Source organism: Cygnus olor, chromosome Z (assembly GCF_009769625.2).
Source record: "Cygnus olor isolate bCygOlo1 chromosome Z, bCygOlo1.pri.v2, whole genome shotgun sequence".
Lineage (NCBI taxonomy): Eukaryota > Metazoa > Chordata > Aves > Anseriformes > Anatidae > Cygnus > Cygnus olor.
In genome coordinates, this window is record NC_049198.1 from 10,121,661 (window position 1) to 10,146,603 (window position 24,943).

The window sequence follows — 24,943 nt, forward strand, 5'->3', positions numbered from 1 at the left end:
GGCCTCGTCGTGTTGGACACCAAAGAGTTGTTTTCAACCCTTTCTTTAGGCTTGTGGAAGACAAAGCTCACCCAACGCTGGGACAGCATGGGTAGGGAGCCTTCCCGAGCCCAAAACGTCCCTGGAGCAGGGAGTGATGGTGACAAGCTGATGCCAGCTTCAAAGCAACAAGGGTATCCCCACCCCGATCTCCCGGGGCATAGCCCACGGCGGCAGCAAGGCCATGATCTTCATTGCAAACGTTCGCTCTGAATTGCTGGAGGAAAGAGGGCACAGGAAAAAAAAAAGACTTACATAAATTGAACAGATCTGAGGCTTTTATTAGAAAAGGGAATCTGTTCTGTTTCCGTCTTTTGGGAAATCCAGCTTCACCCAAGAGCAGTTTTGAGTCCTGGAGGAGTCCCAATGTCATCCTGGTGCAGGGAGGCTCCAGGGCTTGTGATGAGGACACCGGCTGGGTTAGCTAAAGGGATCCTGGCTCGTGGTCCTGAGGTAATCCTGTATGCTTCTAGCAAGAGATTCCCTCTGTGGGAAGGCTGCCTGCTTCACACATGAAACCAGGTACAAGGGGAAGGGCCTGAAAAAGAAGAGTGTTGCAGCAACAAGGTCTGTGGTACTCCCCTGTTCCTACTACTAAGTTCACCCCTCCTGAAGAAGACAAGGGGGGAGCTCCCCTGACACATTCAAGCTGCAGCTGAAGGCCAGCAGGCATGCTGAGATAAACCGCCCCCAGTTTAAAGCACAGGCTGCACTGCTGGAGCTCTCATCTGCAGCTGTTTGACATCCCGAATGCCCCACGACACACCTTCCCTGCCCTTCCTGCTGCCCATCTTCCCCCGTGGGCCTCTCCAAGTGCTTCTGCCAGTGAGCAGCAGCCTCCTGCTTTCGGTTCAGCTTCCACAGGGCTTGCACCAGATAAGAGGCAGCAGCTGGGTCACCTGCAAGACACGTCCGAGGAGGAGAGGTGGTGTAAATGGGGGAGGACTTTCCCAGCTGCATCACAGGCTCTAATCAGCCCCTGGGCTGGCAGCCAGGACAGAAGCCAAGGCAGATGATGTCAGCCCTGCAGTACAGCCTGCCACTCCTCTGCTTGGGCTGGGGTTTTCTCTGCAAGCAGGTCTGCAGCCCCAGTGCGAGGCTCTGGGAGGGAACCTCGGTCAGGGCTGGGAGCAGCAGACGTGGCAGACCCCGCTAAAGCTCACATCCCTACGGTTTTTCAGCACCGCTGGAGCACTGAGCAGAAGGGGCTGGTCCGGGTGCCCATGGGTCACCCCTGCATGCAGCACATGCTTATGCCTCCCCAAAAAAAGCCTCTCACCTGGCGAGACCTGCAAGCCGTACTGGAAATCCAGCAAGGCCTCCTTGTGCTTCCCCAGCTCCAGGAACTGCGTACCTCGCCCAATGAGGGAAAGCAACCTGATCTTCTGGAGAACCTCCACTTCTGCCAGGAGATTCCCTGTCACGGAAAGAAGAATGCACGCACCTGCAGACAGCACCCTCCAAACACTGCCCCCACATCCCAGGGTAGTGGTAAAACAGGCCACACGTCTACTTGGGCTGTTTGTCTGCCAGCTCCAAGAATATCCCATGGCAGAGCTCAGCTTCAGGCTGCCAGGCTGGGAGAGGCAAGGAGGCAGCAGAGGGAACGAGCAAAAAACAGAGAGCTCAGTACGTTACATGCCTACAGCTCAACAGCAACCTCGGCAGGCAGCAGCCTGGCCTTTGGCCGCTTATTCGCAAAAACTGGTGCAAATCTATCCCCTTGAACCCCATATTGAGAAGCTTTCCAGGTGACAACCACTTAATGTCACCTAACAAGGAAGGAGGCAGAGCTGAGGGCAAACCCTAACCCGTCCCTTCAGAGGCCCAGCATGGCACGGAGCTCACCACACCGGGCCAAGTGTCTCCTGCCAGAGGTGGCAGTGGGACCACAGCCCCGCTCCTTTACCCACCACTGCCGAGCACACAGCTGGGGACAGCCTCACCTGTCGGTTCGGCGCCAGGCCCACAAAGGGGGAACCGCAAGAGCTCGCTGAGGCACCTGCAGGTGGGAGGACAGATGAACTTCAGTGCCATGCCCCGGCCGGGAATTCAGCTGCAAGCTGTCACATCAGCCCCCGCACCGATCTGCGCTCTGCCCACACCAGCCATTGCTGCCTGCTGGGTTCCAGGGGGACTTCGTCACCTGCTGAACTGCGTTATGGCCTCCTTGTTCTCGCCCAGCTTGACCCACGCCCAGCCCTGGTGCAGGTAGGCAGCTGCTCTCCATGTGAGGCAGTGCAGACTCTCCCTCTTCTGGGACAGGAGTCCCCCGGCCAGCCCTGTGCCTGGTGGGGGGCTCTCTGGCTGCTCCAGCCCCTCCTCAACTAGTAACAACGCCCGTGGGATCAGGTCAGTTGTCCTGCTGATGACCTCCTCGCACAACGTTATGGCATCCCGGTGCCTCCCGTCCTGCTCCAAGGCAGATGCTGCTTCCAGGAACGCCTCAGGGATCCTGGGCAGAGCTGAGCCACCATCAAGGGGAACCTGGGGAGAAAAGATGGCAGTGCTCAGACAGAGCTGCAGAGCATCCTACCAAGCAGAAAGACCCTGCGCTTACTGGGAACCCAGAGCTGCTGCCCAGCAAAGCTCAGACCCACTCCCACAGATGTTGGAGCCTGTGGGGGAGGCAGAAGCTGTGAAGCAGCAACATCCAAGAAGGCAAATCCCTGCTCCTAAAGGGAAGGCCATCCAAAACCGGGCCAACAGCTGCTCCCCACGGTTTAAAGGGAAGCTGTTTCTCCAGACAGCAGTGGCAAGTGGTCACTGGTGTGAATCCAAAGGCAGACATGCCACAGGTGCACACCCCCTGCTCATCTCCTTCACATCTCAAACTAGACACTGAAGCCTGGAGTCCGAGTACGAAGTCCAGGCCCAGGCCTTAGGATGGGGATCTGAACCTCGCGTACCAAGTTCCCAAGGGAACTCTTCACCGAGATACCTGCCTGTTGCTGCAGCCCCTCCTGAAGCACGGCCAGAAAATCCAGGTAATGTTCCACCGCTTCAGCCACCCTGCAACAGGGACAGGACACGTGGTGGAAGGAGCAAGGTGAGCCCAAGAAGTGCCAACAGCCAGGCTGAACCTGAATCACCAGCCTGCAGGTGCTCCCCGCACTGTACTCGCTCTGGTTACAAGCCCCACGACTTCAGCAGACCTATAACAGCAGCACTGAACTGGGCCATTTCCAGAAGCATGGAGAAAGACCGCAGATCCCAAACAAGCAGCGTGTTGCAAGCAGTCCAGAGGCAGCTGTTACCTCCCCTCCTGAAGACACCGCTGTGCCAGCAGGTACTTCACTTCAGAGGGCTGGCGACGGCGAAGGAGAGAAGCGAGGACTGGTGTGTGGACGAGCAGCTCTGTTCGGATTAGAAAACATGGACTAGAGGAAGCAGCTGACGGAGGGTATTTTTCCAAAGCCTGTGAAACAGGAACAGAAAATATGGTTAGCACAATCCCACTCAAGTCCTAAGCAGCTGCAATCACTTGTTTTTTGGCATCTGCAGATGCACCCAGACAAGCAGAAGGGCCCCATAAGCACAACCACACTGCTCTTACTCACTACAGCACAGCCATTTCCAGTAAAAAGGAAGGGCAAATCAGAATCACAAAGACACAGCATCAGGAGATGTGCAAGACCACCCAGAGGATGCTGCGCCTCAGATTTTGGGCTAAAGGTGCTCTGAGCTGCCTGGAACAGCACCTCCCATCACAGCGACAGACCTGGTTAGACCAGGTTTTGGGCCATCGGTAATGAGAGCTCGCTCTCTGCAGCTGTGTTCGTCTGTTACGCATTTCAAATGTCTGAAGAGCCAACTCAGTGTTTCCTGCTGTGACCTGCTCCTCCCAGACAGACCAAGGCTGCTAGGGCTAATGAACACGCCCTCACAGTCACAATCTGCCTTGTGAAGGCCTCTTTACTAGCTCCTTTATTAAAAGACTGATACGCTCTGACACTAGAGCACAGCCTCTTCTCCCAAGCCGCTGAGAACATGAACTGAGACTCAGAGGTCTTGCTACATCCCACAGCCAGGTGCCAAGCAGGGATTCCTGACCAAGTGGGCTCCTTCGGGCCCACTGCTGAAAAAACAGCAGAGTAAACCAGCCCCCTAGAAGGCAGAAACCTACTTGAAGCTCTGCAGGCTCTGCTGGGTGAAAAACTAGCCTGCAGCAGCAGAACGGGAAGCAGACAAACCTCACAGAGCAGACCCAGGGCCTGCAGCTCCGCATCCGTCTCCCCCAGCTCCTGGTACACGGCTGCCACGTGGGACAGGGCAGGAAGGCACTGGAAATCCACCTGGAGGGCCCGCTTCAGGTGCTGAAGGGCTGTCTGAGGCTTGCCCTAGGTAGACGGGAAGAGATGCAAGTTTCAAGGACATCTTGCTGATACCTTCACCATTCCGCTCTGCTACTCCAGCGATCCCCCTAAGCGAGGGCAGCAGGCTCGTACAGGATATCCCAGCGACTCCCAGCCCCTCTGCACTGCCAGGCTGCCTCGCAGAACTCACCCCACTGCTACAAAGCAGCACACTCGTATCACTAGGCTGCAGCACTTTAGCCTCCCTCCCTCCCTGGAACTGATTTTTGAGCTTCTCTCTTCACATCGATCCTTTATGCTCAGACAAAAACCCTGCCTGGGTTTCGCAGCTGCCCAAGGAGAATGGGGCCACGAGGGTAACTTCTGCTCCACACCTCGTCTTCTTGCAGCAGCCTAGGACCACACAGAGGCAGTGCAGACAGCCTGAGCCTCCCCGTGCAGCTCTCTGCTGTTTCCCCTCTCCTGCCAGCAGGGCAGAGGTTTGGCCATTACCATTTGCTGAGCGCAGCAGCCGAGGCAGGTGTAGATCTGGGCCAGGACCCTCTTGGAGCAGAATCCTCCTGCGGCCTTCTGGAGAAGGGAGAGGGCAGCAGGGAGATTCCCGGCCTCCAGCTCCTGTAGCCCTAGGACAGACCGACACCTCAGCTCTGCAGCTCCCCTTCCCACCCAGCCTTGCCCCTGAACAAGCACGTGTAGATCCCCCTCACCTTTACCCCTTCTGCGGGGATCCCACAGCCCCCCACAAAGGGACCAGGCCCATGGCTCAGGCCACACTGCACCCCAATGTGCCCTTTCCCTCCTGCTGCCACAGGGATCTTTTGTTTGACAGAAAAACAACACACACTGTGGAAGCATCCAGTAGAAATAATAGCAGTTTCCAAGCCCAGATACCAAGATGCCTGCCTATGACACCTTCAGATCTGTCACCTCCCTGCTGGAAGCACCACTACCTCCCTAGAGACTTCTGAGAGCTCTGTGGGCAGCATCTCCTGCTCTCCCTACGTGCACAAAGGCCCTGTGTCAGACCAAACACAGCAAGGCAGCGCTGGCGGCCCTGCAGCTGTTGGCAGGACAGCGAGTGAGCAAAAAGCTCCGCCAGGACAGAACACAGCGGTCAGATGAGATCAATCACTTGCTGCAACACCAGGCTACAAGGCTGCACAACAGCTTTGCGTGGCTCCCACAGCACTGTAATCCAGCAGGAACAATGTGTTTGCAAACAGGCAGGCACCAGAAGACAGACAAAAAAGGACAATCCTCAGAAGCCTTCTGCCTGGCTTCCACTTTCTACAAGATCACTGCAGGGCCCGGATACCAACATAAAGCCACAGACGTGCAGAGAACACCCAGTGACAGCACAGAGACTCAGCTGGAAAAAAAAGCAGAGAAGCTCTTTGGACACCAAATGGCAAAACTGAGACCCAAAGGCTCAGCCCAGGCCCTTTTCCTACAGAAGAGCCCTGAAACGCCCAAGGGCTGGTTTGCTTGGGAAAAGCAACGGGGACAACAGCAGGGAGAAGGGGCCCTGGGACAAGAGACCAGGGGAAGGAGTGGCAGGGACGGGAATGTCCCCACAAACCTTGCAGGAAGGCTGCTGCAGTGCACAGGGTCTCCTTCAAGTTCTCAGCGCTCTGTACAAGGGACGTGGAGGCCCCCTCGGCCGGCACTCTCCATGCCTTGAGGAGAGCAAGGAGCTCGTTCTCCCCTCTGCTGCAGGGAGCTCTCCCTGACTCCTGTGAGCACACAGAGAGAGAGAGCAGGGAACGCTGAGAGGGAGTGGGAGATAACGACCCCAGGGCACAGGGGAACAGAACTCCCACCAAACCCTTCACAGCGCTCTCTGTGCTGGGGAGCAAGGTCCTACCACCTCCTCGGTGTGACTCCTGACCCCAGTCAGCACCCCACCACCTCAGAGCGAGGTGCAGCTTGAGGGAGGCCCAGCAAGGCAGATCTGGGTGCTGCCTGAGGGCATTTGAAAAGACAGGGACCCCTCACATAACCTGCCCCCCCCAATCAGCAGAAAAGGTTCCTCTCTGTCCCACCATCCACAGTTTTGCTCCCTGCAGAGGCTGCACGTCCACCTGCAGCCCCCTTCCAGCCTGCCCCAGCCACCCAGCTCGGCACCCCAAGGCCTAGGGCCGCAGCACGTGGGAGCTATTCCAGGACCCATGAATGCAGTGGGGCTGTGTGGATGGCAGGCAGAGGATTACTCACGCTGACTGGGAAGCACTCAGATCTCCAAACGCTATGGAAACATTTTGCAGAGTGGGATTTATGACAAACACAATATTTATGTCAGCGCCGCGTTCTTTAGCAAACTGACAGGTATTTATTTGGGTCTGCACAGATATAGGTAGGGCACACACTGTGATTAGGTGGAAACTCACAGTGACAGCAAGAAGGCTAAATACGAGCGCTTCTCATCCACCAGGCTAAACGGGGCTGCTGGCAGCAGGAAACAGGTCGGGCACCATCCCTCTGAGAGGCAGGGAGCTGGCTCATGCTCATCCACAGGTGCAAAGCACCAGCAGGATAATGGGGGGCAGCCAGCTTAAGGATCCCCCGAGGCTAAGAGAAGATGACTAATGCACGCTCCAGAGCTGTAGGGGTGATACACTGGAACAGCACCCACACATGCACAGTTACCTCAGCGCTGCTCAGGAGCTGGAAGAGGCCGGTGACGCTTCGCAGGCGGCTGGTGGCCAGCCACCATGCTGCCTGCAGGGCCCCCAGTCGGTGCAAGGGGGCCCGCAGTTCCTCATCGGTCACCTCCTGCAGCACCTTCTGCCACAGCTCCTCTGTGCTGAGGTCCTGCCCGGAGCTTCCACAAGCCTCCAGAACTGGAAGAGAGAGAAGCCGAAAATCAAAAGCAAGCTAAACACAGAAAAACAAGAAACAAAACAGCCATAAGGCAGCAGGTCAGTGCCATGTAACAGACGTCGTCCCAAGAGGGAGAGAAAGGATGAAGCAAGCAAAGACTCCTCGCAATAAGAGATGGGAGGGGGTTACAGGTTTGCCCAGGCTACAGCAGCAGCGCAGGAACCAAGCTCTCGGACAGTGGAGTTAATGACTGCACACACAGGAGACACCTGTGTTTTGTTAAGTCCTCCTGAGGACATTTGCCCAGGAGCAAGCATGTGCCAACACTGCAGATCCCTCTCCGACTTGCAGCCTTTTTCAGCAAGTTTTCTTTGAACCCAGCACAGCATAGTTAACAAAGCCGCTTATTTTCTACTGACACTACAACTGTGCTAGAGACTTGGCACCTTATGCCCTGAAAACTCTCATTTCCCTTAAAGCTTTCTGCCCTTCCACAGCAGGCTGACGGCCATGCAGCTGTGCATCACCCACAGCCACAAGCAGCTCCACCTCCTCCATTCCTGGCAGACACAGCCTTCCTCGGTCACAGTTCCCCCTCCTCCGGCCAGTTGCGGGACATCACCAAAGCACAGAGATTGTTCTCCTTACCCCTGAGGAGCCCCTGGCGTATTCCTTCTGCTTCTCCTTCGACAACACGGTCAGATGTCCCCATAACAAAGAGCAGGGAGTTGTACAGGACGGTGAGCTCCAGAGGCAAGGTGGGGAGGGCAGCTGGCAGCCCTGTAATCAAAGCCAGTCCGACAAGAAATTGAGTTGCTTGGATGTGGCTTGAAGAAACCCTACAGCCATCCATGCTGATGTATTATCATCCTGCTTTGTGACAACAGAATTTTCCTGTCAAGATTTTTTTGTTGATGTTATTGTCATGAGATTTTAGAGCTTGGGGACTGCACTTCCTGTAGTGACAGCAGATGTCACCCACCCCTCCAGGTACCAATACTGATATAGCCATCCATTTCTCTGCTAGCCAAGTGTTGCACTCCTCCAGGCCAGAGACCCTCCAGCACTTCCAATAGAACACCAGCAGCCTACCCTCTTCCAGCACAGATCTATCCCCTTGCAAAGGTTTCCTGTGCTGGGTCTTCCCAGGCGTCGCCACAGGACAACCCAGCCCCTGCGATGCTCTGTAACTGTTCCTTAGAGCATCTCTCTCTCTGCTCAGGATTCCTCCCTGGCCCAGTTACAGCTCCTCAGCGCAACATGAGGACAAGAAGCCCAGTCCTGCAGCTTCACAGAGAAAGGCTTGCTCACCTTTTCCAGGCACCCCAAAGCCCAGCTGCGTCACCCAGGGCATCGAGGCCCTGGAGCATGTCTAGAGGAGGGCTATGAAGCCGGTGAAGTCTGGAGCACAAGTCCTATGAGTGGCTGAGAGCACTGGGGGTGTTTAGTCTGGAGAAGAGGAGGCTCAGGGCAGGGCTTATGGCTCTCTAAAGCAACCTGAAAAGAAGGTGTGGGGAGCCGGGATTGGCCTCTTCTCACAACTAAATAGCGATAGGACCAAAGGGAATGGCCTCGAGTAGTGCCGGGGAGGTTCAGGTTGGAAATGAGGAGACATTTCTTCTCAGAGAGAGCGGTCAGGCACTGGGACAGGTTGCCCAGGGAGGTGGTGGCGTCACCGTCCCTGGGGGTGTTCAAGGAAAGGTTGGACGTGGTGCTTAGGGACAGGGCTTAGCGGGTGACGGTGGGGGTAGGGGGATGGCTGGACCAGATGATCTTGGAGGTCTTTTCCAACCTTAATGATTGTGCTTTTGCAGCCCTGCGGTCCGGCGCTTCCACCCCACACAATTCGTGCCCGCAGCCAACATGAAGCCGAGGGCCGGGCCTCCACTCACCCCTCATCCGCAGCAGCAGCTCCCCGAAGGCTCCTCGCTGCTGCCTCGCCGCCGCCTCAGCACCTCGGGGCCCGGCGCACCGCGCTGCCTGCAAGGGACGCACTCACCCGCTGCCCTCGCACCGCAGCCGGCCCGGGAACAGCCCCGGGGGAGCGGGGAGGGAGGCTCCGCACCCGCCATCGCCCTGCCAGGGCCTCGCTCTCGGCCGCCCAGGCGCGGAGGCAGCCGGGCTCCGGGGCCGTCCCCCGCCGCCGCTTCATGGCCGCCGCCGCCGCCGCCTCACAGCCTCCGCATCATGGCGTCCGCCTTCTCGCCCTCCTCTGATTGGCCGCCGCCCTCCCGCCCCGCCGTCCCATTGGTCGTCGGGGCAGGCGGGAAGCCGCCGTTGCCAGGGCAACGACTGGGGGTGCGCGGTGAAGGGGGGAACGGCGGCTGGGGAGGTCCAAAACTCGCAGCTGGCGAGCTTCGCCTTCCTGGCTCCATGCGCTGTGGTGCTTTCTGTGGGGCAAAAAACCCCGGGCGCTGAGGGACAGAGACGGGGATGGGGTGCGGAAAGGGGCACGGGAACTGACTGCAGGGAACGGAGACGTCCCAAGCCACGATGTCCCCAAAGCACAGCCCCCATGCTGCAAGCATCAGGGCATGGGGAGCCCCCCCACAGCCGCTTTCCCCACTGTGGCGGAGGGCTTCAGCCGCTGGTTTTCCACTTAGCACAAGCTGGACACAAAAATTCACCCCGCTGCCTGTTGGGTCTAGCCCACCAAAGAGGGATGAGGAAGTATGGTGGCAGAGCTCCCCTCCTGCACAGACAGACAGGGAGCCACTGCCAAGCAGGGCACACCACAGAGCAAAATGAGTGGCTTCGAGGGGCGTAGGGTGGAAACTTCTCCCCTAAGGATGGCACACTTCGCCAAGGGACACACAGACCAGAAATAAAACATGGAATAACTGCTCCCAGGGCTGCCCCACATAGCTTTGTACACTTCCACCCCAAAAAACAGAGCTCAGGAGCATCCAGCCAGCACTGGTTTGCCTCCAAGTTGTGCCACCAAGAAGAGACCAGGTGCCGTGATGGAGTCCTGGCCTGCTCTAATGCTGCCCTCTTCTCCACCTACCCCCAAGGACATCCATCCCCACAGGACATCCCACAAAGAGTGCTCCGAACTGGGGAGGTGGTGGCCAGGAGGAAGGGAAGGGGCAGGACTGCGCAGCTCCCACCAGTGTGTTTCAGCTCCAGGGGAGAACCAGCCAGCTCTGGTGACAACCTGAAGGGGAGGATACAGGGCAAAGCCTTCTCCCCCAGCCCACCAGGTTTCCCTGGCTTGGACTTTGGCAAGTACCTTCGACCGTACACTTTTTGGGGTTTTAAATAAGCAAGCACAGCCACGTCTGTTCCACCACCAGCAGCATGTTGTCATTCCGAGGTCATCAAGCCTTGGACAAACGTTAACTCTGTCATCCTGAACATACTCAGAAGAACAGCAGCCAAACAATCAGCTTGAGGGCCATTGGGGAAGGCTTGTAAAGACTAAACATGTCAGTGAAAGAAAGAGGATCTCCAGCCCTTGGAAAACTTTTCTTGACTCTAAATTCTTTGGTGTAGTAGCCAGTCTCCCTTGGCAGAACAGCCAGCACGAGTGGCCAGTCCTCTGCCCTCAGCATCGCCACAGTGACAACAATGTACTTGCAGTTTCACTACCACAAGTAGCAAACCCAGCTGAAGTGAGCCGAAGTGCATCCTTAGACCTCTTTGAGAGGACTCGGGGAATGAGGTTACGGTATTTCTGGAAAGGAGACTGCGGCATGAGTAGGCAGAATGATTTGTCTGAAGCGCCCCGATGGAGCTTCAGCTTTTGTCACAGGCTCAAATCTATTAAAACGGGAAATGGCTAAAAAAGCCCTAATTTTGTCTTTAAAAGTCAGAACTTATATTCTGCAGTGGGGACTCAACGCCGTCTGGTAGGTCTCTGGTGAGACATGTGTGCATGTTTTTAGGGAGCTGCAGCTCCGTTCCCTCTGCCATGCCGCGGCCTCCCTGGGCTGCGAGCCTCCAGCCCTGGCAGGACCGCAGAGAGGCCACATCTTTGGGAGATGGGGAGCTGAGGAGAGGATGCTTAGCGCTCTGACCATGAACAACAGGCACAGGAAGGCTTGGTGGCATGACGGCAGCTGTTGAAAGAGGACCTAGTCCCAAAGGCGGGAGAGAACAAAGGCCAGTGGCTTGGGTGGCAGCAGCAGGGGTGTCACAGGCCAGTGTCACAACCTTAGTGACCATAAGGACTTCTGCCAGCACACAGACATTTGGGCAGCAAGCTCCTGACCAGTTTATGAGGTTATGAGAAGACCTATGGGGGCCCCAGCCTTGGGGGTTAGCAACACCTTAACCTCATGTTAAATGAAAATTCACTGGGGAGCTGCTACCTCCATCCCTTCCCTTCTCTCCACACAAATGCACACTCAACCCTCAGCATGACCCCTGTGGTACCTGAGAACCCTTTGGCCACTAAGGAGTCACAGTACACAGCCAAAAAACTATTTCAAGGATGAAACTGCTAAAGCCCATCTAATTGTGGGTTGCCCCCTTCCTATCCCCACAGTTCCCAGCTGCATGCTGCTGCCCCTGTACTTGTACCAGCACCACTGTGCATGCAATCAGGTTGCAGTGAGGCAGCCAGGGCAGTTGTGCCAGCTACAACACAGTCCCTGGTTTTGTCAGGTGAAATTAAGCAGGACAGGCCCACAGGGCAGGGGAGATGCAAGGCTGAGGTGGAAGACCACAGGCAGGTGAGGAGGTGGCCAGGCTACAGAAGCCAAAATCAGAGCAGTATAAGCCTCTCTGGAATTGCACCCTAACACGTGAGCAAGCATCAACCACCCTGCTCAGGCAAAATATAACTAAACCTGTCCTCAAGGGATATTTTCTACAGCTGCTGGGCACTTCGGGCTGTTAGCAAGAACTCAAATGATCAGTGAAGCGGCTAGACACTTTCCCTAAGACTCTCCAGGGCAGAGGAGAAGAGCCCGGGAGTTACACAGGCAGTCTGCAGCGAGGAACTCAAGCAGGGGCAGTTACGATGCATGAGTTAAAAACCCAACGGGGACCGGAACAAAAATCAAAGCTTGAAACCCAGGCAAGCAGTCCCCAGCTCTTTCCAGAGGAGAAAGAGATGAAAGGTTTCATAGCACCAAGTAACGCCACACAGTGGTTCAGGGCAGTAAGAAATCCCAGCTCAGATCAGCAGTGCAGGGGGAATTTAGCTGGAATGCAGCCAGGCACCATGGTCACTATCTCCCACCCCTGCCCACACAAAAATACGTCTCCTGATTGCAAGCAGTCAAGAGCAGGCAGGAGATAGCTCGCTCGCAGCACAAAGCCCCATGCAGAAAAGCAAGGTTAAGAGGGAGATAAGCACCAACTATTGGATCACAGGCGCCATCCTCTGCAGTGCGTGGGATCCCATCAAGGTGACATAAACATCCCCCAGCATGTATGCAGACACCAGCGGGTTAGGCCACCTTGCAGAGGAGTTGTCACACGCTCAGGGCTTTCAAGCAGCTGTTCCCAGCACGCACCAAGGCTGCTCCTGCAGTTAGGACAGCTTCTTCAGATTCCCCCTTACTCCTGACAAGGCCCAGTATAGAGGTGAGTCAAATGTTCTGTCTCTACATCCGGATGCAACTCAACCATTCCCAATAAACTGCTGGCATCCTGTGGCATGTGCTCAGGAGGAGATGGGGAGCCCTGGCTGCTACAGCCCAGTCTGTGTGGCCACTGCCAGGCCAAGACCACCAGTGGAGCCTCTCAGTCGTGGACACAGTTCTCCCTGCTACCACCTTCCCAACAAGCTAAGCCTGCTGCTGGCTGTACAAGACAGCCAAGCCTGCTCCCCACTGCCCTTAGTAGTGTTGAGGAAGACTAGGAGAATAGGAGTACAGGGCGGGACGAGCCTCACTACAGACAAACAAACTGGCCTGACAGTGGAGCAGCTGCCACTGAGACCCCAGGAACCATCTGCGTGTGTAATCACGTGCACTTTGATTCCAGCGTGAAAACTGAGCATATGGAGAGAAGCGGTGGCTGCAGGACCCAGCAAGAGGGCAGGGTTGTAGCCTTCCCTTTCCTCCCTTCCCCTTCCCTCCCCTCCTCAGCAATCCCCTTCCAGTAAGTCAATGTCTCTGCTCAGGCAAGGTGACGTTTCCAGGCACCTTGCCGGCCCCTGCAGCCTACCAGCTGCACAGTGGGGACAATCGTCAGGAAAGTAGCAGCAAGACCTCCTGTCGGTGTTTCCCCAGAGGAGCACTTCAGGACTCTTGCTTCTCGGCTTCCTCCTGCTGCTAACAAACTCCCAGCAAGAGCTCCAGCCTCAACCGCTGAGAAACACGCTCCCCGCAGAGCATCGCGGCGAGCGGGGAACAGCTGGCACCGGTCCTTTTGTGCGTCGCTGAGGCAGGGAGCTGGAGATAATAATCCCCGACTGCTGTCGGCAGGCACTCGTTGCTGGCGGCTGGTGTATCCCTCCTGGCCCCAGGGAAGCAGGGAGGTGACCACAGCCTCGGCCGACGAGCAGGTCAGGATCCCCACATCTCCACCGCTACCTGAGCTGAAGCTGGCTGAACCAGGTGCTGACGGCACAGTCCACACGCATCACCAGGGAGATCCCCAGCAGCAGGCAGATGCTGCTCACCACGAAGCCCAGCGACTCAAAGAGGAACCTGCAGGCACAACAGACACGGTAAGGATATCACAGCCAGCATGCTTTGCTCACCCCCAGCGAACAGTTTTCCCTGACAGTGAGAAGCTGCTAGCATCACAGATCCTAAAACCTGAATTACACTCACTCCCCAGCAGTGCATGCTGCCTGCAACCTAGAAGTAAAGCATGCCTCTGGCTCCTGACTAGTTTACAGGCTGTTCAGGAAGACACCCAAGTGGGATATGAAAATCCTCAGAGGCCGAGGACATACCAAATGCCTGCTATCCCAAAGGTCTGCATCTCATTTGTGCTCTGATACCTCTGCCTTTGCCTCCCTGACACGAATATTCCTAGCTTCCAGGTGGGCTCTGAGTGTCCTTGGAAATCAACATAAGGAGAAACTTTAACGCTCTAGCTTGAATCCACCTTCTGAACTTGAAACAAGAATTAGTCAGGGACACTCCTACAGCCCCTACTAGGTAAAAAGTCATGAAAGATGAATCATATTGTCACTTCCAGCATTACTGGCTGTGAACTCTAGCCAAGATGTCAGAGATATGAGCCCTCACCCAGCATCGGAGCAACTCCTGGGACTTACTTTGGGGCAAAGACTTTCCAGACCATGAGGTGCCTCCTGAGGATCATAGCTGCACAAACACAGGCCAGAAGCTGTGGGGGAGACCAGGAAAAACAAGTTACAAGTGACTCTGGAGAGACCTCCTGGGCAGTACATTCACATCTGAAGGTGGTACTAGACCGTGCACACCTGATGGGCTGGTATGGCACACATCAGAAATAAGCAACCCAAAGGATTCCCTTCCTTTGTGTCCTCAAGCCAGGAAACACAAAAAGCTCATGGTGCACACAGGCCCTCTGAGGAAAGGGCTGGTCTGGGACAGCACCAGGGAGGTGAGAGGGACATTCCTGCTGTCCTGCTGCAAGGGCCTGCCCTTTCCCTTGCACTGTCCCTGGTCTGACCACACAGGAGAGTGATTTGAAAGGCTAAACCCCAGAAAGCCACTCACTTCTTTCCTGGGATTAGATTTCTGATGCTGAGCTCCCTACATCACCACAACACGAAAACAGATGAAAACCAGAGCTGGTGCAAATAGAGATGCATGATCAGGATGAGGGGGAGCAGGACTACAACCCTGCAGTTTCTGAACAGATGTTCCTACTCTGGGCAGATGGAAATGAAAAGCAGCCTAATCCGCACTTCTGCTTCCATGTTGGAGCCCTTCCCAAAGCAAAAGGCAAACTGCATGGTTAAGAAGAGGAACTGTGCATCTCCTCTTCCACCTGCAACCAGGTGTATCACCCCTGGGTCTGTCTCTGCCCTGGCTGAGCCCCTTCTCATGTCAGGGTGCCCCATGATTCTCACAGCACACTGTTTTCCTCTCGGACAGCCACCCCGCCTCAGCCCATACCTGTGTCCCGAGGACAAAGAGGTATTTCAGCCCCAGCTGCAGCAAAGCAGCAGAGAACTTCTCCGGGGATTCCCGCAGCCTCATCTCCATCATGTGCTCCTCCACCTCTTGCAGCTCCTCCTGGGGCTCCTTCTTGGGTTTCTTCTTCTGTGAGCTGGGCATCTCACACACAAAGGGCCAAAGCAGGAGCAGAGGGCAGCCAACTACCTCAAGGACAAAGGCACATGAAGTTACCGGGAGCCCAGGAGATGAGGAGCAGTCTAGGCTCTGCCGTCATGCCCTGGACGTGCAGGACGCATATACCCCAGCTCCAGCTTGCTGGTCAGGCACAACTGCATGGAGGCTGCAGGCCACGGGCAGCTCTGTGGCCCCAGAAGGGGACAGTGAGGATGCTGCTGTTCAGCTGGTGCCGGAGCCTTCATCACCTCGCGCTCAGCCTGCAGGCCTCCAGACAAGGCAAAGCAGTGAGCCATGCCTGCTCAGGCTCAACGGCCCAGGAAGAAATTGATTTACCTGCGAAGAGGATATGGGAGGCAAACGTGTTGGCGCCCACCAGCACAGCAGGAAGGAGGTTCGTGCTGTGGTCGAGGTGGAAGCCCACGAAGGCTGCATTCCAGTGGATGGCTGGGAAGATGGGCTGGTGGCCCGTGGAATAGAAGAACTGGGAAGCAGCAAGGAGCCAGGAGATGACTGCAAACCAGGGCACTGAAAAAGACTCTGAGAGAAAGAGGAGAAGAGAGGTTGGGGGGGCGGAGAGAGATCAGCATCAAGGAACAAGACGATCCAAAGAAGCCTACTAGGTTTTCTTCCAGGTTCCCTTCCCACACACTCTTCTGAGACACAGAAACTAGTCAGACTGCTAGCACAGGACACGGTGAGTGGCCAGGCATTCCCTCTGCTGCCCACCCTGCTCCTGGACTCTGTCAGTGGCAATGGGCTTGGTGGCTGCTCACACTCTGGTGAGAAGGGATGGGGGTAGGATTGCCTCCTTCTCCCAGATTGCCTCCCACTTCTCTTCTAATACAGGATTTAAGCAGTCTAAAAGAAACCAGGAGGATCCTCCAAGGAGGATCAGTGCACTGCCGTTCCCCAGGAGTGGAGACAGGGCCCCACCTCTCCCACCAGAATTAGGACAAGGCTGCTGCAGATGGGGCTCAGGGTGCACATCCAAAGGACACTCCACCGAGCCCCAACTCACCAGTGTCTCCTGCGAGGCTTCTGGCACGCGCGTGGATGTGCAGCAGCACAAAGGCCTCCAGGAAGAGGAGCAGGAAGGCGAGACTCAGCCGCTCGCTGTGCAGGAGCATCAAGAGGAAGCCCAGCAGGGTGAGTGCTATGACTAGGGCCGCCGAGTACACGCTGCCCAGCCCATACGCTGCGACCGTGGCCCTGCAGCCGCCCCGCTCCAGGCGATTCTTCTGAGACTCCTGCATCCTCCTGTAGATCTGAGGTATGACGTGGAGGAAGTTGACTTCGGAGCTGGGAACACCCTGGTAGGGAGTGACGATGGATCCTGCCGACTCCCGCGTGTCCTTTGCAAACACCGTCATGGGATGGCACAGCAGGAGCAGCAACCCCACGGACGTCAACCCGTAGACGGCCCAGGGAAAGGCGACGACTGCCACCTGCACCAGCTCCTGCAGCTTGCCGAGAGAGTCCTCGGCGCTGGAGGCAACGGCCCAGTAGCAGGCAATGCAGAGGACCACCAGTGGGAAACCCCAGCGCACAAAGAGCACGAGGGGGTCCGAGCTGTTCAGGTTGCCGTAGTGTCGCAGCCAGCTCCGCACTGCATACACCATCCCGGCCAGCAAGGCCACGCACAGGAGGTAGAAGAGGTTCTTGGCCCGTGTGTTTCTCAGGCTGGCAAGAGGCGCAAGGAAAACAGAGGGCCGGCACTGAGGGATTTCTTCACGGCACTGGTGGAAGAAACCGGAGAGGCGCACGCAGACCAGAAGCACGGCCACGAGGCACAGCAGGTACCAGCTCTCTTTCCGGTAAGAGGAAAAGCCAAGGAGCTGCTGCTTGGGGCCTTCTGGCACAGTCAGGCGACCGTCCCAGTGGAGCTTCCCCACCAGCAACGTCACCAGTGAGGCCAGCAGGAATGGGGCCACCCGGGCCTCAGCCACCACAAAGCTATCGGAAAACATAGCTCCACAGCGGAAAAGGAGAATGCCCATGGGGAAGGCCAGTACCAGCCACGCTCGCAGCCTCTGCCTCGGGCCAATGCTGGCCAAGGGTGGCTGGCTGCCCACCAAACGGGCTCGTTTGGGATGTCGGCCCCACCAGTGCCAGAAAAAGCTCAGCTGAGAAGCTGCGGCTGCACAAGACGACAGCAGGAGGAGATCCAGCCCCTCCTGGGTGAACGTGCAGGCGAGACCTAGCAGAACAGCCACCACCAGGCCCCAAAGCAATGGGTAAAGGAGGCAGCTGCGATAGAAAGAGTCTGACACTGCGGCCAGCTCTGAGGCCACGTAGCAGAGCAAGCAGGAAGCAGCAATGAGGGCACAGCCCCCCACCATACGCAGGGGATGGAAGCGGGCCCAGGACTGGGTGCACACAGCCCGTGCCTCCCGCAGATAGAGCTGGAAGCGACTGATGAGGCTTCTGAGCCTGGACTCCATCTCTGGAGGTGTCAGCGTCGCCCCCTGCACCTGGGCCAAGAGCTGAGTGTGCTCCTCCACGGCGCTGGAGAAGAGCTCCTGCAGGCGCTGGAGCTGCTCTGCTGGCAGGTCCTGAGCCACGAGCGAGTAGGAGCGCAGGAAGCGATCCACCTGTAGCAGGAGAGAGCACACAGGGTCAGAAAGCAGCACTGGGAAAGGGATTCACCATCACCTTCCTCACACAACCCCTTCAGAATGGAATTATTCTGAGCCCAATGTCGACTTTCACACTTTCACCTTCCCTTTTTTTTTTTTTTTCTCCTGAGGATAAACTTCAAATTAAATAGCTTGTAGTGGATCAGAACAAACTGTTCTCTCTTTTTGAGTACAGGTACATTAATGCATTGTACCACAGGCTAAGGAGAGCTCCTTCTGCCTCTTACTTCAAGACCACAGGAACAGAGCCAGCTGTAATCCCAAAGTTTTAAGAAAAGCCTTAAGAGGGCATTAGCAGGGCAGGGCACCTGTGCAAACATCAAGCTGCTCAGCAGTGTAGATCAGCTCAATCCCAAAAACACATTCACATGGCTTCCAGTCGCCTCAGAGTGCAGGCAGAATCAGCCTGCCCCTGCCCACAAATGGCAAACGTTCGCACTAGCTCTCCCCCAGGCTTTCACGACCTCCCTGGTAAGCCAACGCTTCTTAAAAACCAACGTGATCAAGCCAGAAACCTCCTCAGACAACTAAGTGCAAATATTTAAATAGACAGTACTGGATGAGGCTAACTCCTCGCAGACAATGATGAATATTCTCAGTGATTAATGGACAGTAAATTACACTGTCATCTTTAAATGACGAAGCACCCTGCTCCTCCGCAAACACTGCAGACACCAAACACTTCTGCCTTCCCATCAGCAATCGTATCTTCTCCAGCAGGCTGAGAGCAGCTCCCACACAAGAAGCTGTGTGCAGCAAATTCCCCACGTGTCCAGGAGCCGGGACTGCACAACTAACCCCCGTTACTACCCCAGGGCTATCAGCAAGTCTCCCCCTGCTGTCACCATGCAAGAGAAAAACAGCTCAGAAGGCTGTGCCTGTACCTGCTTGGCGTTGACGTGATAGACGGAGAGCTGCTGCAAGGCTGCAGACACAGCATCGCCGTCCCCGGAGAACAGCTCAGCCATCACCTCCCCGATGTTACTGTAGGGGATGGGCACCCCCAGCAGCAGGGCCACAGTGGGCACCAGGTTCACCTGGGGAACGGCCTCGGGCTCCTGGAGAGACAGGGGAGGAATGAGACTTTTGGCAAGGACACAGCAACGTGGACTTTCACCTGGGAGAGGGGACGCATCCCTGGGAGAGGGGAAGGCATCCCTGCCGAGAGAAGAGGCTGTGGAAGACAGGAGGGGTTAAAGCATGGGAAGCTCAGCCGTGTTGAGAATAGATGAGGGAGGATGCCTGCAGGTCCTATGGTCTGGTTCTGTCTATCTGACAGCTCATCAGGCCTCACTCAAACGCTCCTCACAACTGGAGGGGCCTGAATCCCTCTGAGGGTCTGTGACTGGGTCCCAAACACTGGCTCCACATTTCCACTTGCTCAGGAAGGTGACAGACTCCCCAGCCCTCTCAATCCAAACAACCCTGATCGAGCTGTAACCCTCTGTACTGTTACCCTCTGTACCCCACGATGCAGTTTTCCCCCTGGATGCCACCTCAGGCAGTGGCAGCTATGGATCAGCTGCTTCTCACCTCAGGAGGGTCAGTGCCAAACAGGGGTGTTTTGCTGTACACAAACAGTGCTGCATTCACTTCCTTCTCGCTGTCACCACCGTGGTCTCCAGTCTCTGTCATGCCATGGTCCCCAGCCACCAGAAGAAGGGTGTCATTCCCCAGATGTTCCACCAAGGACCTGGCACCACGATACGGAAGGTCAACCTTTAGAAGCACAGGTGGGAGACAACATGTCCCCACAGAGCCTGCCTGCACAACAGAGGTGAAGCCCACAAAAGGACCTGAGCAAAACTAAGTGCTGACACAAAGCTCTAACAACTAAACCAGGGACGAGGGTAATGGATGCTTCAAAAATGAACTGAAAACTCAGAGCCCTGAGACAGAGTGGGCCAATGTTGCCTAAAACCCCTGTGAACAGTGCCTGGTTCCTTAAGGCCTTAACGGACCTCTGAAAAAGTACGATTCAGAAGGAACATTCCCAGTAGGAACAAATTTCAGGCTGATCCTATTAGGGACTTGTCTATTGTTGTCACATTGCGTGAGCAATCTCCTACTTTTAAGGAAGAAAGAGGGGATTTGTCCCTGAAGGATGCAAGAAGTATGACACGATGTATGCTGCATTCTCACATGCAGAAAAGCAGGTTACTCCCTCCTTCCAGCAGCAAAAATGAAATCAATCCAGAGCCAAAAACCACAGCATTTTGCGCTGTGTGATCAGAACTTCTGGATTCCATTCTGCCCTCTGACACAAAGGCACAACTCACAAGCCTGCACAGTAAATGCAGCATTCCCCAGCCAGGGTTCTCCAAACGCTTTTCAAATATTAGCCAAGCTTCAGTGTGACAATCTCTATTTTAGAGATGCAGGAAGTGAGGCTCAGCTGTACTCCACGTGCACCACCACCGGATGGTTTGGTTGAGAACCAAGGCTCCAAGATCTGAAGACAACCTCGGCTTCAAAACCAAACCTTGTTCTTTGCCATTCCCTCACAAATGTATGTCTACACAACTGAGACTGTCCCACAGCTGGGGTTTTAGCTGCTGCTGGCGGTCACAGACATTTTCTGTGGTAACAGGCACAGTAAACGTTCCCTCTTGGCCTCTCCATCCATAAACGCCTTGGGAAGATCTCACCAAAGTGGCTGAAAGCAGGAGCCAGCTGGCAATCCCCACCACTGCGGTAATCACCTGAGCATCTCATTCATCTGGGTGAGCTTCTTAGCCATTTCAGGATGGTCAGGTCCATGTTTGTGCCCACAGTGGTCCACACCAAGGAAGTGAGCAATCAGCAAGTCCCACTCACCACTGTCCACTGCAGAAAAAGAGAAGCCTTGTCACATAACAGCCAAGGATTTGGGAATGTGTTCTCCTCCCGGATCCCTTTGCCAGGGCTGTCTGGCTACCTCTCAAAACTGCTGATTCTTCCCCTCCTGCCATCTTCACTTCCATCTTTCAAGCAGATCGGTTAAAGTTTTAACAGAGGCACACTCTTGACCTCTGCACCTTGATGCCATGCTGTGGGGAGTCCAACACCTGGCAAGTGCCCCAATATCCATATTTTTCATTCAACACCCCTCAGGAGAGGAATGGCCCAATGTCACCCAAGTCATCTTGAAATACCCTTAACTCAAATTGACATAAACTGAGCTAAACTAAGGGGAGGCTCAGGAAAAGGAGAATGCAGAAATACAGTCCTTCCCTGGAGGTATTTCAGGTCAGACTCATCAACATGCCTTGCTGTGTCTCACCTGGGACATGGGCCTGCCACACCACTGCTGTCCCTAGGTATAAAGTCACCCCAGCCCCTCTCCTCTGCTCTGGAGTCTTCACACATGAAAACCAACAAGCTTGCAGCTCAGTGACAAACTGCATCTCTCCTACAAGGCAGCACCCATTGCTGGGGCAAATTCCCCACCTTCCCCGTAAAAGAACGCTGCAACTTTGATGTACCTAGACATATGCACAGATAGAGCAAGGAATATTTCCCCTAGTCCCACGTGCTCAGAGAGGAGTCTGAAATCTCACAAAATTCACAGATCAGTCTCACACTTCACCTTCTCCCCAAGACTGGGATATCAACACTGAAATTCTGCTGAGCGCAGCGCTGTGCCCCAGCCTCCCACTGCATAGCTGCACTACTGGGTATGTCCTAGGGCACTGCTCAGGTAGCCATGTACCAAAATTACATGTGAGAAGAGAGCTGGTCCTCCTGCTCCATCCTGCCAGTGTACTTCTAGGATAGCTTTAAACTGTACCCCAGTCCTACCAATCTCTGCTCTTTCCCAGACAGAGGAAAAGTATTTAGAGAAGCAGTTACAGGCCCTGAAAGCTGGTTTATCTGTGGAAATCCAGCAAGAGCACTGTAATCCCTAGGCAGCAGACAATAATGGGTGAGACTGCCCAGCACCACTCTGGAATAGAATAAAATTCCACAGTCCTACCCCAAACTTGCAGCAGGACCCCTGCATAAGATAAACGGTTACCAAGCCCCGGAGGAAGAGATGCTTACCAGTTGGACAGAGATGCTGCAGGATCCCATTGTCCACAGTGTGAAGATCCTTCACGTTGAAAGAAGGGAAGAAATAAGAGCGGAAAAACTTCTTTGGGAAGAGTCCTTCCCAAGTGTCATCACCCATGAAGACCACTCTTCTTCCTGAGGCAGAAAGAAAGGAATTAATGGGAGCAGGGAGCACACCTGAGTCATGCCATTACCCACGTTAGTGAAAAGAGCCCGGGCAGATCCAGGTCAGGCTCTGGAGCACTGGCTCCTCTCCAACCCACACTCAAAAGTGACCTAAAATTATAATTCTGGGCTCAGACCTGAAACTTGAGAGTGATGTGATGAGGCTTCGTATGCAGAAAAGAGAAGGCAAAAGCACGGCAACTTTCCATCGCCCTCACTCTGCCCATCCCCGTCCCGTCTGCCACCAGCCAGCCCTTGATTTTTTCACAGAGCCTCTCCAGCATGGGAGCAGGAACCATAACCCTGCACAGGGTCTACTGGCATTTTTGGCCTCTGATGATTTACTGCACCTGCCCACCTTTCTCATGCACAGGGAAGCTGACAGCCCAGCGCTGCTGCCTCACCCCAGGCACAGGCATGACTAACATCCGTGCTGCACTGAGCCCTAGAAGGAAATCTCTGGGTGACACAATCACAGAATGGCTGAGGTTGGAAGGGACCTCTGAAGATCACCCAGTCCAACCCCCTGCCGAGCAGGATCACCCAGAGCACACTGTGCAGGATGGCATCCAGGCACATTTCTTAGAATATCTCCAGAGAAGGAGACTCCACAACCTCTCTGGGCAACCTGTTCAAGTGCTCGGTCACCCTCACAGTAAAGGAATGCCCTCTCATATTCAAAGGGAACCTCCTGTGCTTCAGTTTGTGCCCGTTGCCCCTCATGCTGTCGCTGGGCACAACTGAAAAGAGACAGGCTCCATCCTCTCAACACCCTCCCCTCAGATATTTATACACATTGATGAGGTCTCTCCTCAGTCTTCTCTTTTCCAGGCTAACCAGGCCCAGTTCTCTCTCTCCACTCCATCATCCCACCCTAACAAGCTCTTTACAGCACACCCAGGCAGCACCAAACTACAAAGAAAACGCGGTGACAGCCGCAGGCACCCTGTGTGACACCCCACGACATACCTCTCCCCAGCTCTGCCTCTATCAGACCTATCACCCGACTGCAAACACAACCCTCTGGCAACGCCCTTGGCTTCTCACAGCCACTCCTGGTGGTGACCTTGTGACAGTCACTGCCTCTACAGCCACCTTCACGGGCTTTCTCACCATCTTTGTAGAAATCCCAGCCATGTTCCCATTTGCTTCCTACTCTCAGTTCATGCCAGAGAAATCCAGCCTGCATGACAGCTCTGGCCGAGACAACTGACATCTGGGCAAGGGTGAAAAAATTAGCTGATGGGTAGAGGTGTGGTAAACAGCTCCCTCACCAAGGAGAGAGAAGAATAAAGGTCCTGACCATCGTTTTCCATGTTCCCCCTCCCGGCTGGACACCACACGTACCGTTCTGCCCCAGCTGTGCCAGCAGGTTGTCCTCCTGGATCGCGTAGGTGGCAAAGTTGCTGCCCACGTCGATGAACGTGGGCAGCGAGCCGGTGGTGAGCCCCTTGATGCGCTGCATGGTGGCGGTGGGGGGATCAGCTCGGAAGCGGTAGAGGCGGGCATGGCGGGGCTGGGAGCTGGCCAGGTGGTGCAGGAAACTCAGCTTGTTCTCGTAGGGCAGCAGGCTGACCTTGGCTGGGTTAAACCTGGCGAACTCGAAACGGAGGGCATCGATGATGACCAGCACGGCCTTGGGAAAGCGCCGGGGCACCCAGCAGGAGCCTGGCGGGAGGCTCTGCTTGTCCCACGGCGGTGGCACAAGCGGGTCTGAGCAGGAACTGCTGTTGGCGAGCTCGATCCGGGTGAGCAGGAAACCGCTCATAAAGAGCCCGATACCAGCAAAAAAGAGAAAGCAGACCCAGGCCAGGAAGAGCAGCACTGGCCACCGCTGCATCCTGCGGGGAAGAACGGGTAAACTCAGTCCCCTACGGCTCTGCCGGGGCCAGGTGACAGCCACCCTGCCAGCACCCACCCCTTGCACCCCACTGTCCCTACAAACCTCCCCCTGCACGAACCCGGGGCAATGCCCCTTGTGCTGCCACCACCCCCTGCCACCCCCAGCCACCCCCCGGTACCCCAACTCCCCTCCACCACCCCCTGACTCTCCCAGCCTGCTGCCTACCCCCTGCCCCCTTCCCCGCTCTCCCAAACCCTCTCCGCACCCCCAAACCCCCCTGACACCCCCAAACCCCTACCACCAAACACCGCTCCCCCCACCGCCCCCCTGCCACCTCTCACCCCCCAGCGCCCCTTACCCCGTGCCCCCACTCCCCCCTCAAGCCACCCCGCCGCCCCCCAACCTCTCCCCAAAATCCCCCCGCGTCCCTCCCCCACCGCTCCGGTCCCTTCCCCACCCTCCTCACAGCCCCGGAGCCCCCCGCCCCCGGCGCCCCCCGGCCTCGCTCACCTGCGGCCTCCGCGGCCCGGCCTCCGCCACCCTCGGAAGCGCCCAGCGGCGGCGAGGCGAGGCGAGGCGGAGGCGACAGCGGCCCCCGGCGGCCGGGAGCCGTTCCCCAGAGCGGAGTCCTCCAAAAAGCCTCTTTTTTTTTTTTTTTAAGGGAGCCGAGACCCTCCCTCAAGCTCAGCCAGAGCGGGGGCTTCGTTAGTTAATTCAGCGCCACCGGCGGGGCTAGGGGAAAATCCCCGCCGCCCGACCCCTGCCTCAGCCCCGAAGCAGTCCCTTGGGGTCGCAGGGCTCCTGGGAGGTTTGTCCTCCGCAGCATGCACGGCTCGGGTCCCCGACACACTCCTGTGCTGCTCTCCCTTCCCCTCCGAAAGCGCCGCGAGCTCTCGCTGG

General features: G+C 56.1%; 2 protein-coding genes across 3 annotated transcripts; both read right to left on the bottom strand.

The window, feature by feature from the left end:
• Positions 1-299: 299 nt before the first annotated feature.
• Positions 300-9,399, bottom strand: FANCG (FA complementation group G). The gene is made up of 14 exons (XM_040540248.1): positions 9,241-9,399; positions 9,068-9,155; positions 7,824-7,955; positions 7,002-7,195; positions 5,935-6,088; positions 4,848-4,978; positions 4,233-4,379; positions 3,297-3,457; positions 2,985-3,051; positions 2,186-2,526; positions 1,986-2,041; positions 1,319-1,456; positions 806-938; positions 300-577 (listed from the first exon to the last, which is right to left on the bottom strand). Exons 1-14 carry the CDS (start codon positions 9,325-9,327, stop codon positions 460-462), a joined length of 1,947 nt encoding a protein of 648 aa, XP_040396182.1. The 5' UTR covers positions 9,328-9,399; the 3' UTR covers positions 300-459.
• A 1,060-nt stretch (positions 9,400-10,459) lies between these two features.
• PIGO (phosphatidylinositol glycan anchor biosynthesis class O) lies at positions 10,460-24,638 on the bottom strand. Of its 2 annotated transcripts, XM_040540245.1 has the most exons (11): positions 24,554-24,638; positions 23,548-24,041; positions 22,027-22,170; positions 20,706-20,829; positions 19,537-19,696; positions 18,888-19,061; positions 16,386-17,958; positions 15,701-15,904; positions 15,188-15,390; positions 14,359-14,429; positions 10,460-13,780 (listed from the first exon to the last, which is right to left on the bottom strand). In XM_040540245.1, exons 2-11 carry the CDS (start codon positions 24,038-24,040, stop codon positions 13,660-13,662), a joined length of 3,267 nt encoding a protein of 1,088 aa, XP_040396179.1. In that variant the 5' UTR covers position 24,041; positions 24,554-24,638; the 3' UTR covers positions 10,460-13,659. The 2 variants fall into 2 exon arrangements, with proteins under 2 accessions (XP_040396179.1, XP_040396180.1); XM_040540246.1 differs by lacking the exons at positions 10,460-13,780; positions 14,359-14,429 and having other exon boundaries at positions 15,208-15,394.
• Positions 24,639-24,943: the final 305 nt, after the last annotated feature.

What these genes read in the sequence shown, in the direction of transcription:
- PIGO (XM_040540245.1), bottom strand. Translation starts at nt 24,040, where the DNA reads ATGCAGCGGTGGCCAGTGCTGCTCTTCCTGGCCTGGGTCTGCTTTCTC. An exon ending in GGCACAGCTGGGGCAGAACG is followed by an intron (nt 22,171 to 23,547) that starts GTACGTGTGGTG and finishes TTTCTGCCTCAG; the next exon opens with GAAGAAGAGTGGTCTTCATG. An exon ending in ATCACGTCAACGCCAAGCAG is followed by an intron (nt 17,959 to 18,887) that starts GTACAGGCACAG and finishes CTCCTGCTACAG; the next exon opens with GTGGATCGCTTCCTGCGCTC.
- FANCG (XM_040540248.1), bottom strand. Translation starts at nt 9,327, where the DNA reads ATGAAGCGGCGGCGGGGGACGGCCCCGGAGCCCGGCTGCCTCCGCGCC. An exon ending in AGCTCCTGAGCAGCGCTGAG is followed by an intron (nt 6,089 to 7,001) that starts GTAACTGTGCAT and finishes GTGTGCTCACAG; the next exon opens with GAGTCAGGGAGAGCTCCCTG. An exon ending in GCCATAACGCAGTTCAGCAG is followed by an intron (nt 2,042 to 2,185) that starts GTGACGAAGTCC and finishes TCCCACCTGCAG; the next exon opens with GTGCCTCAGCGAGCTCTTGC.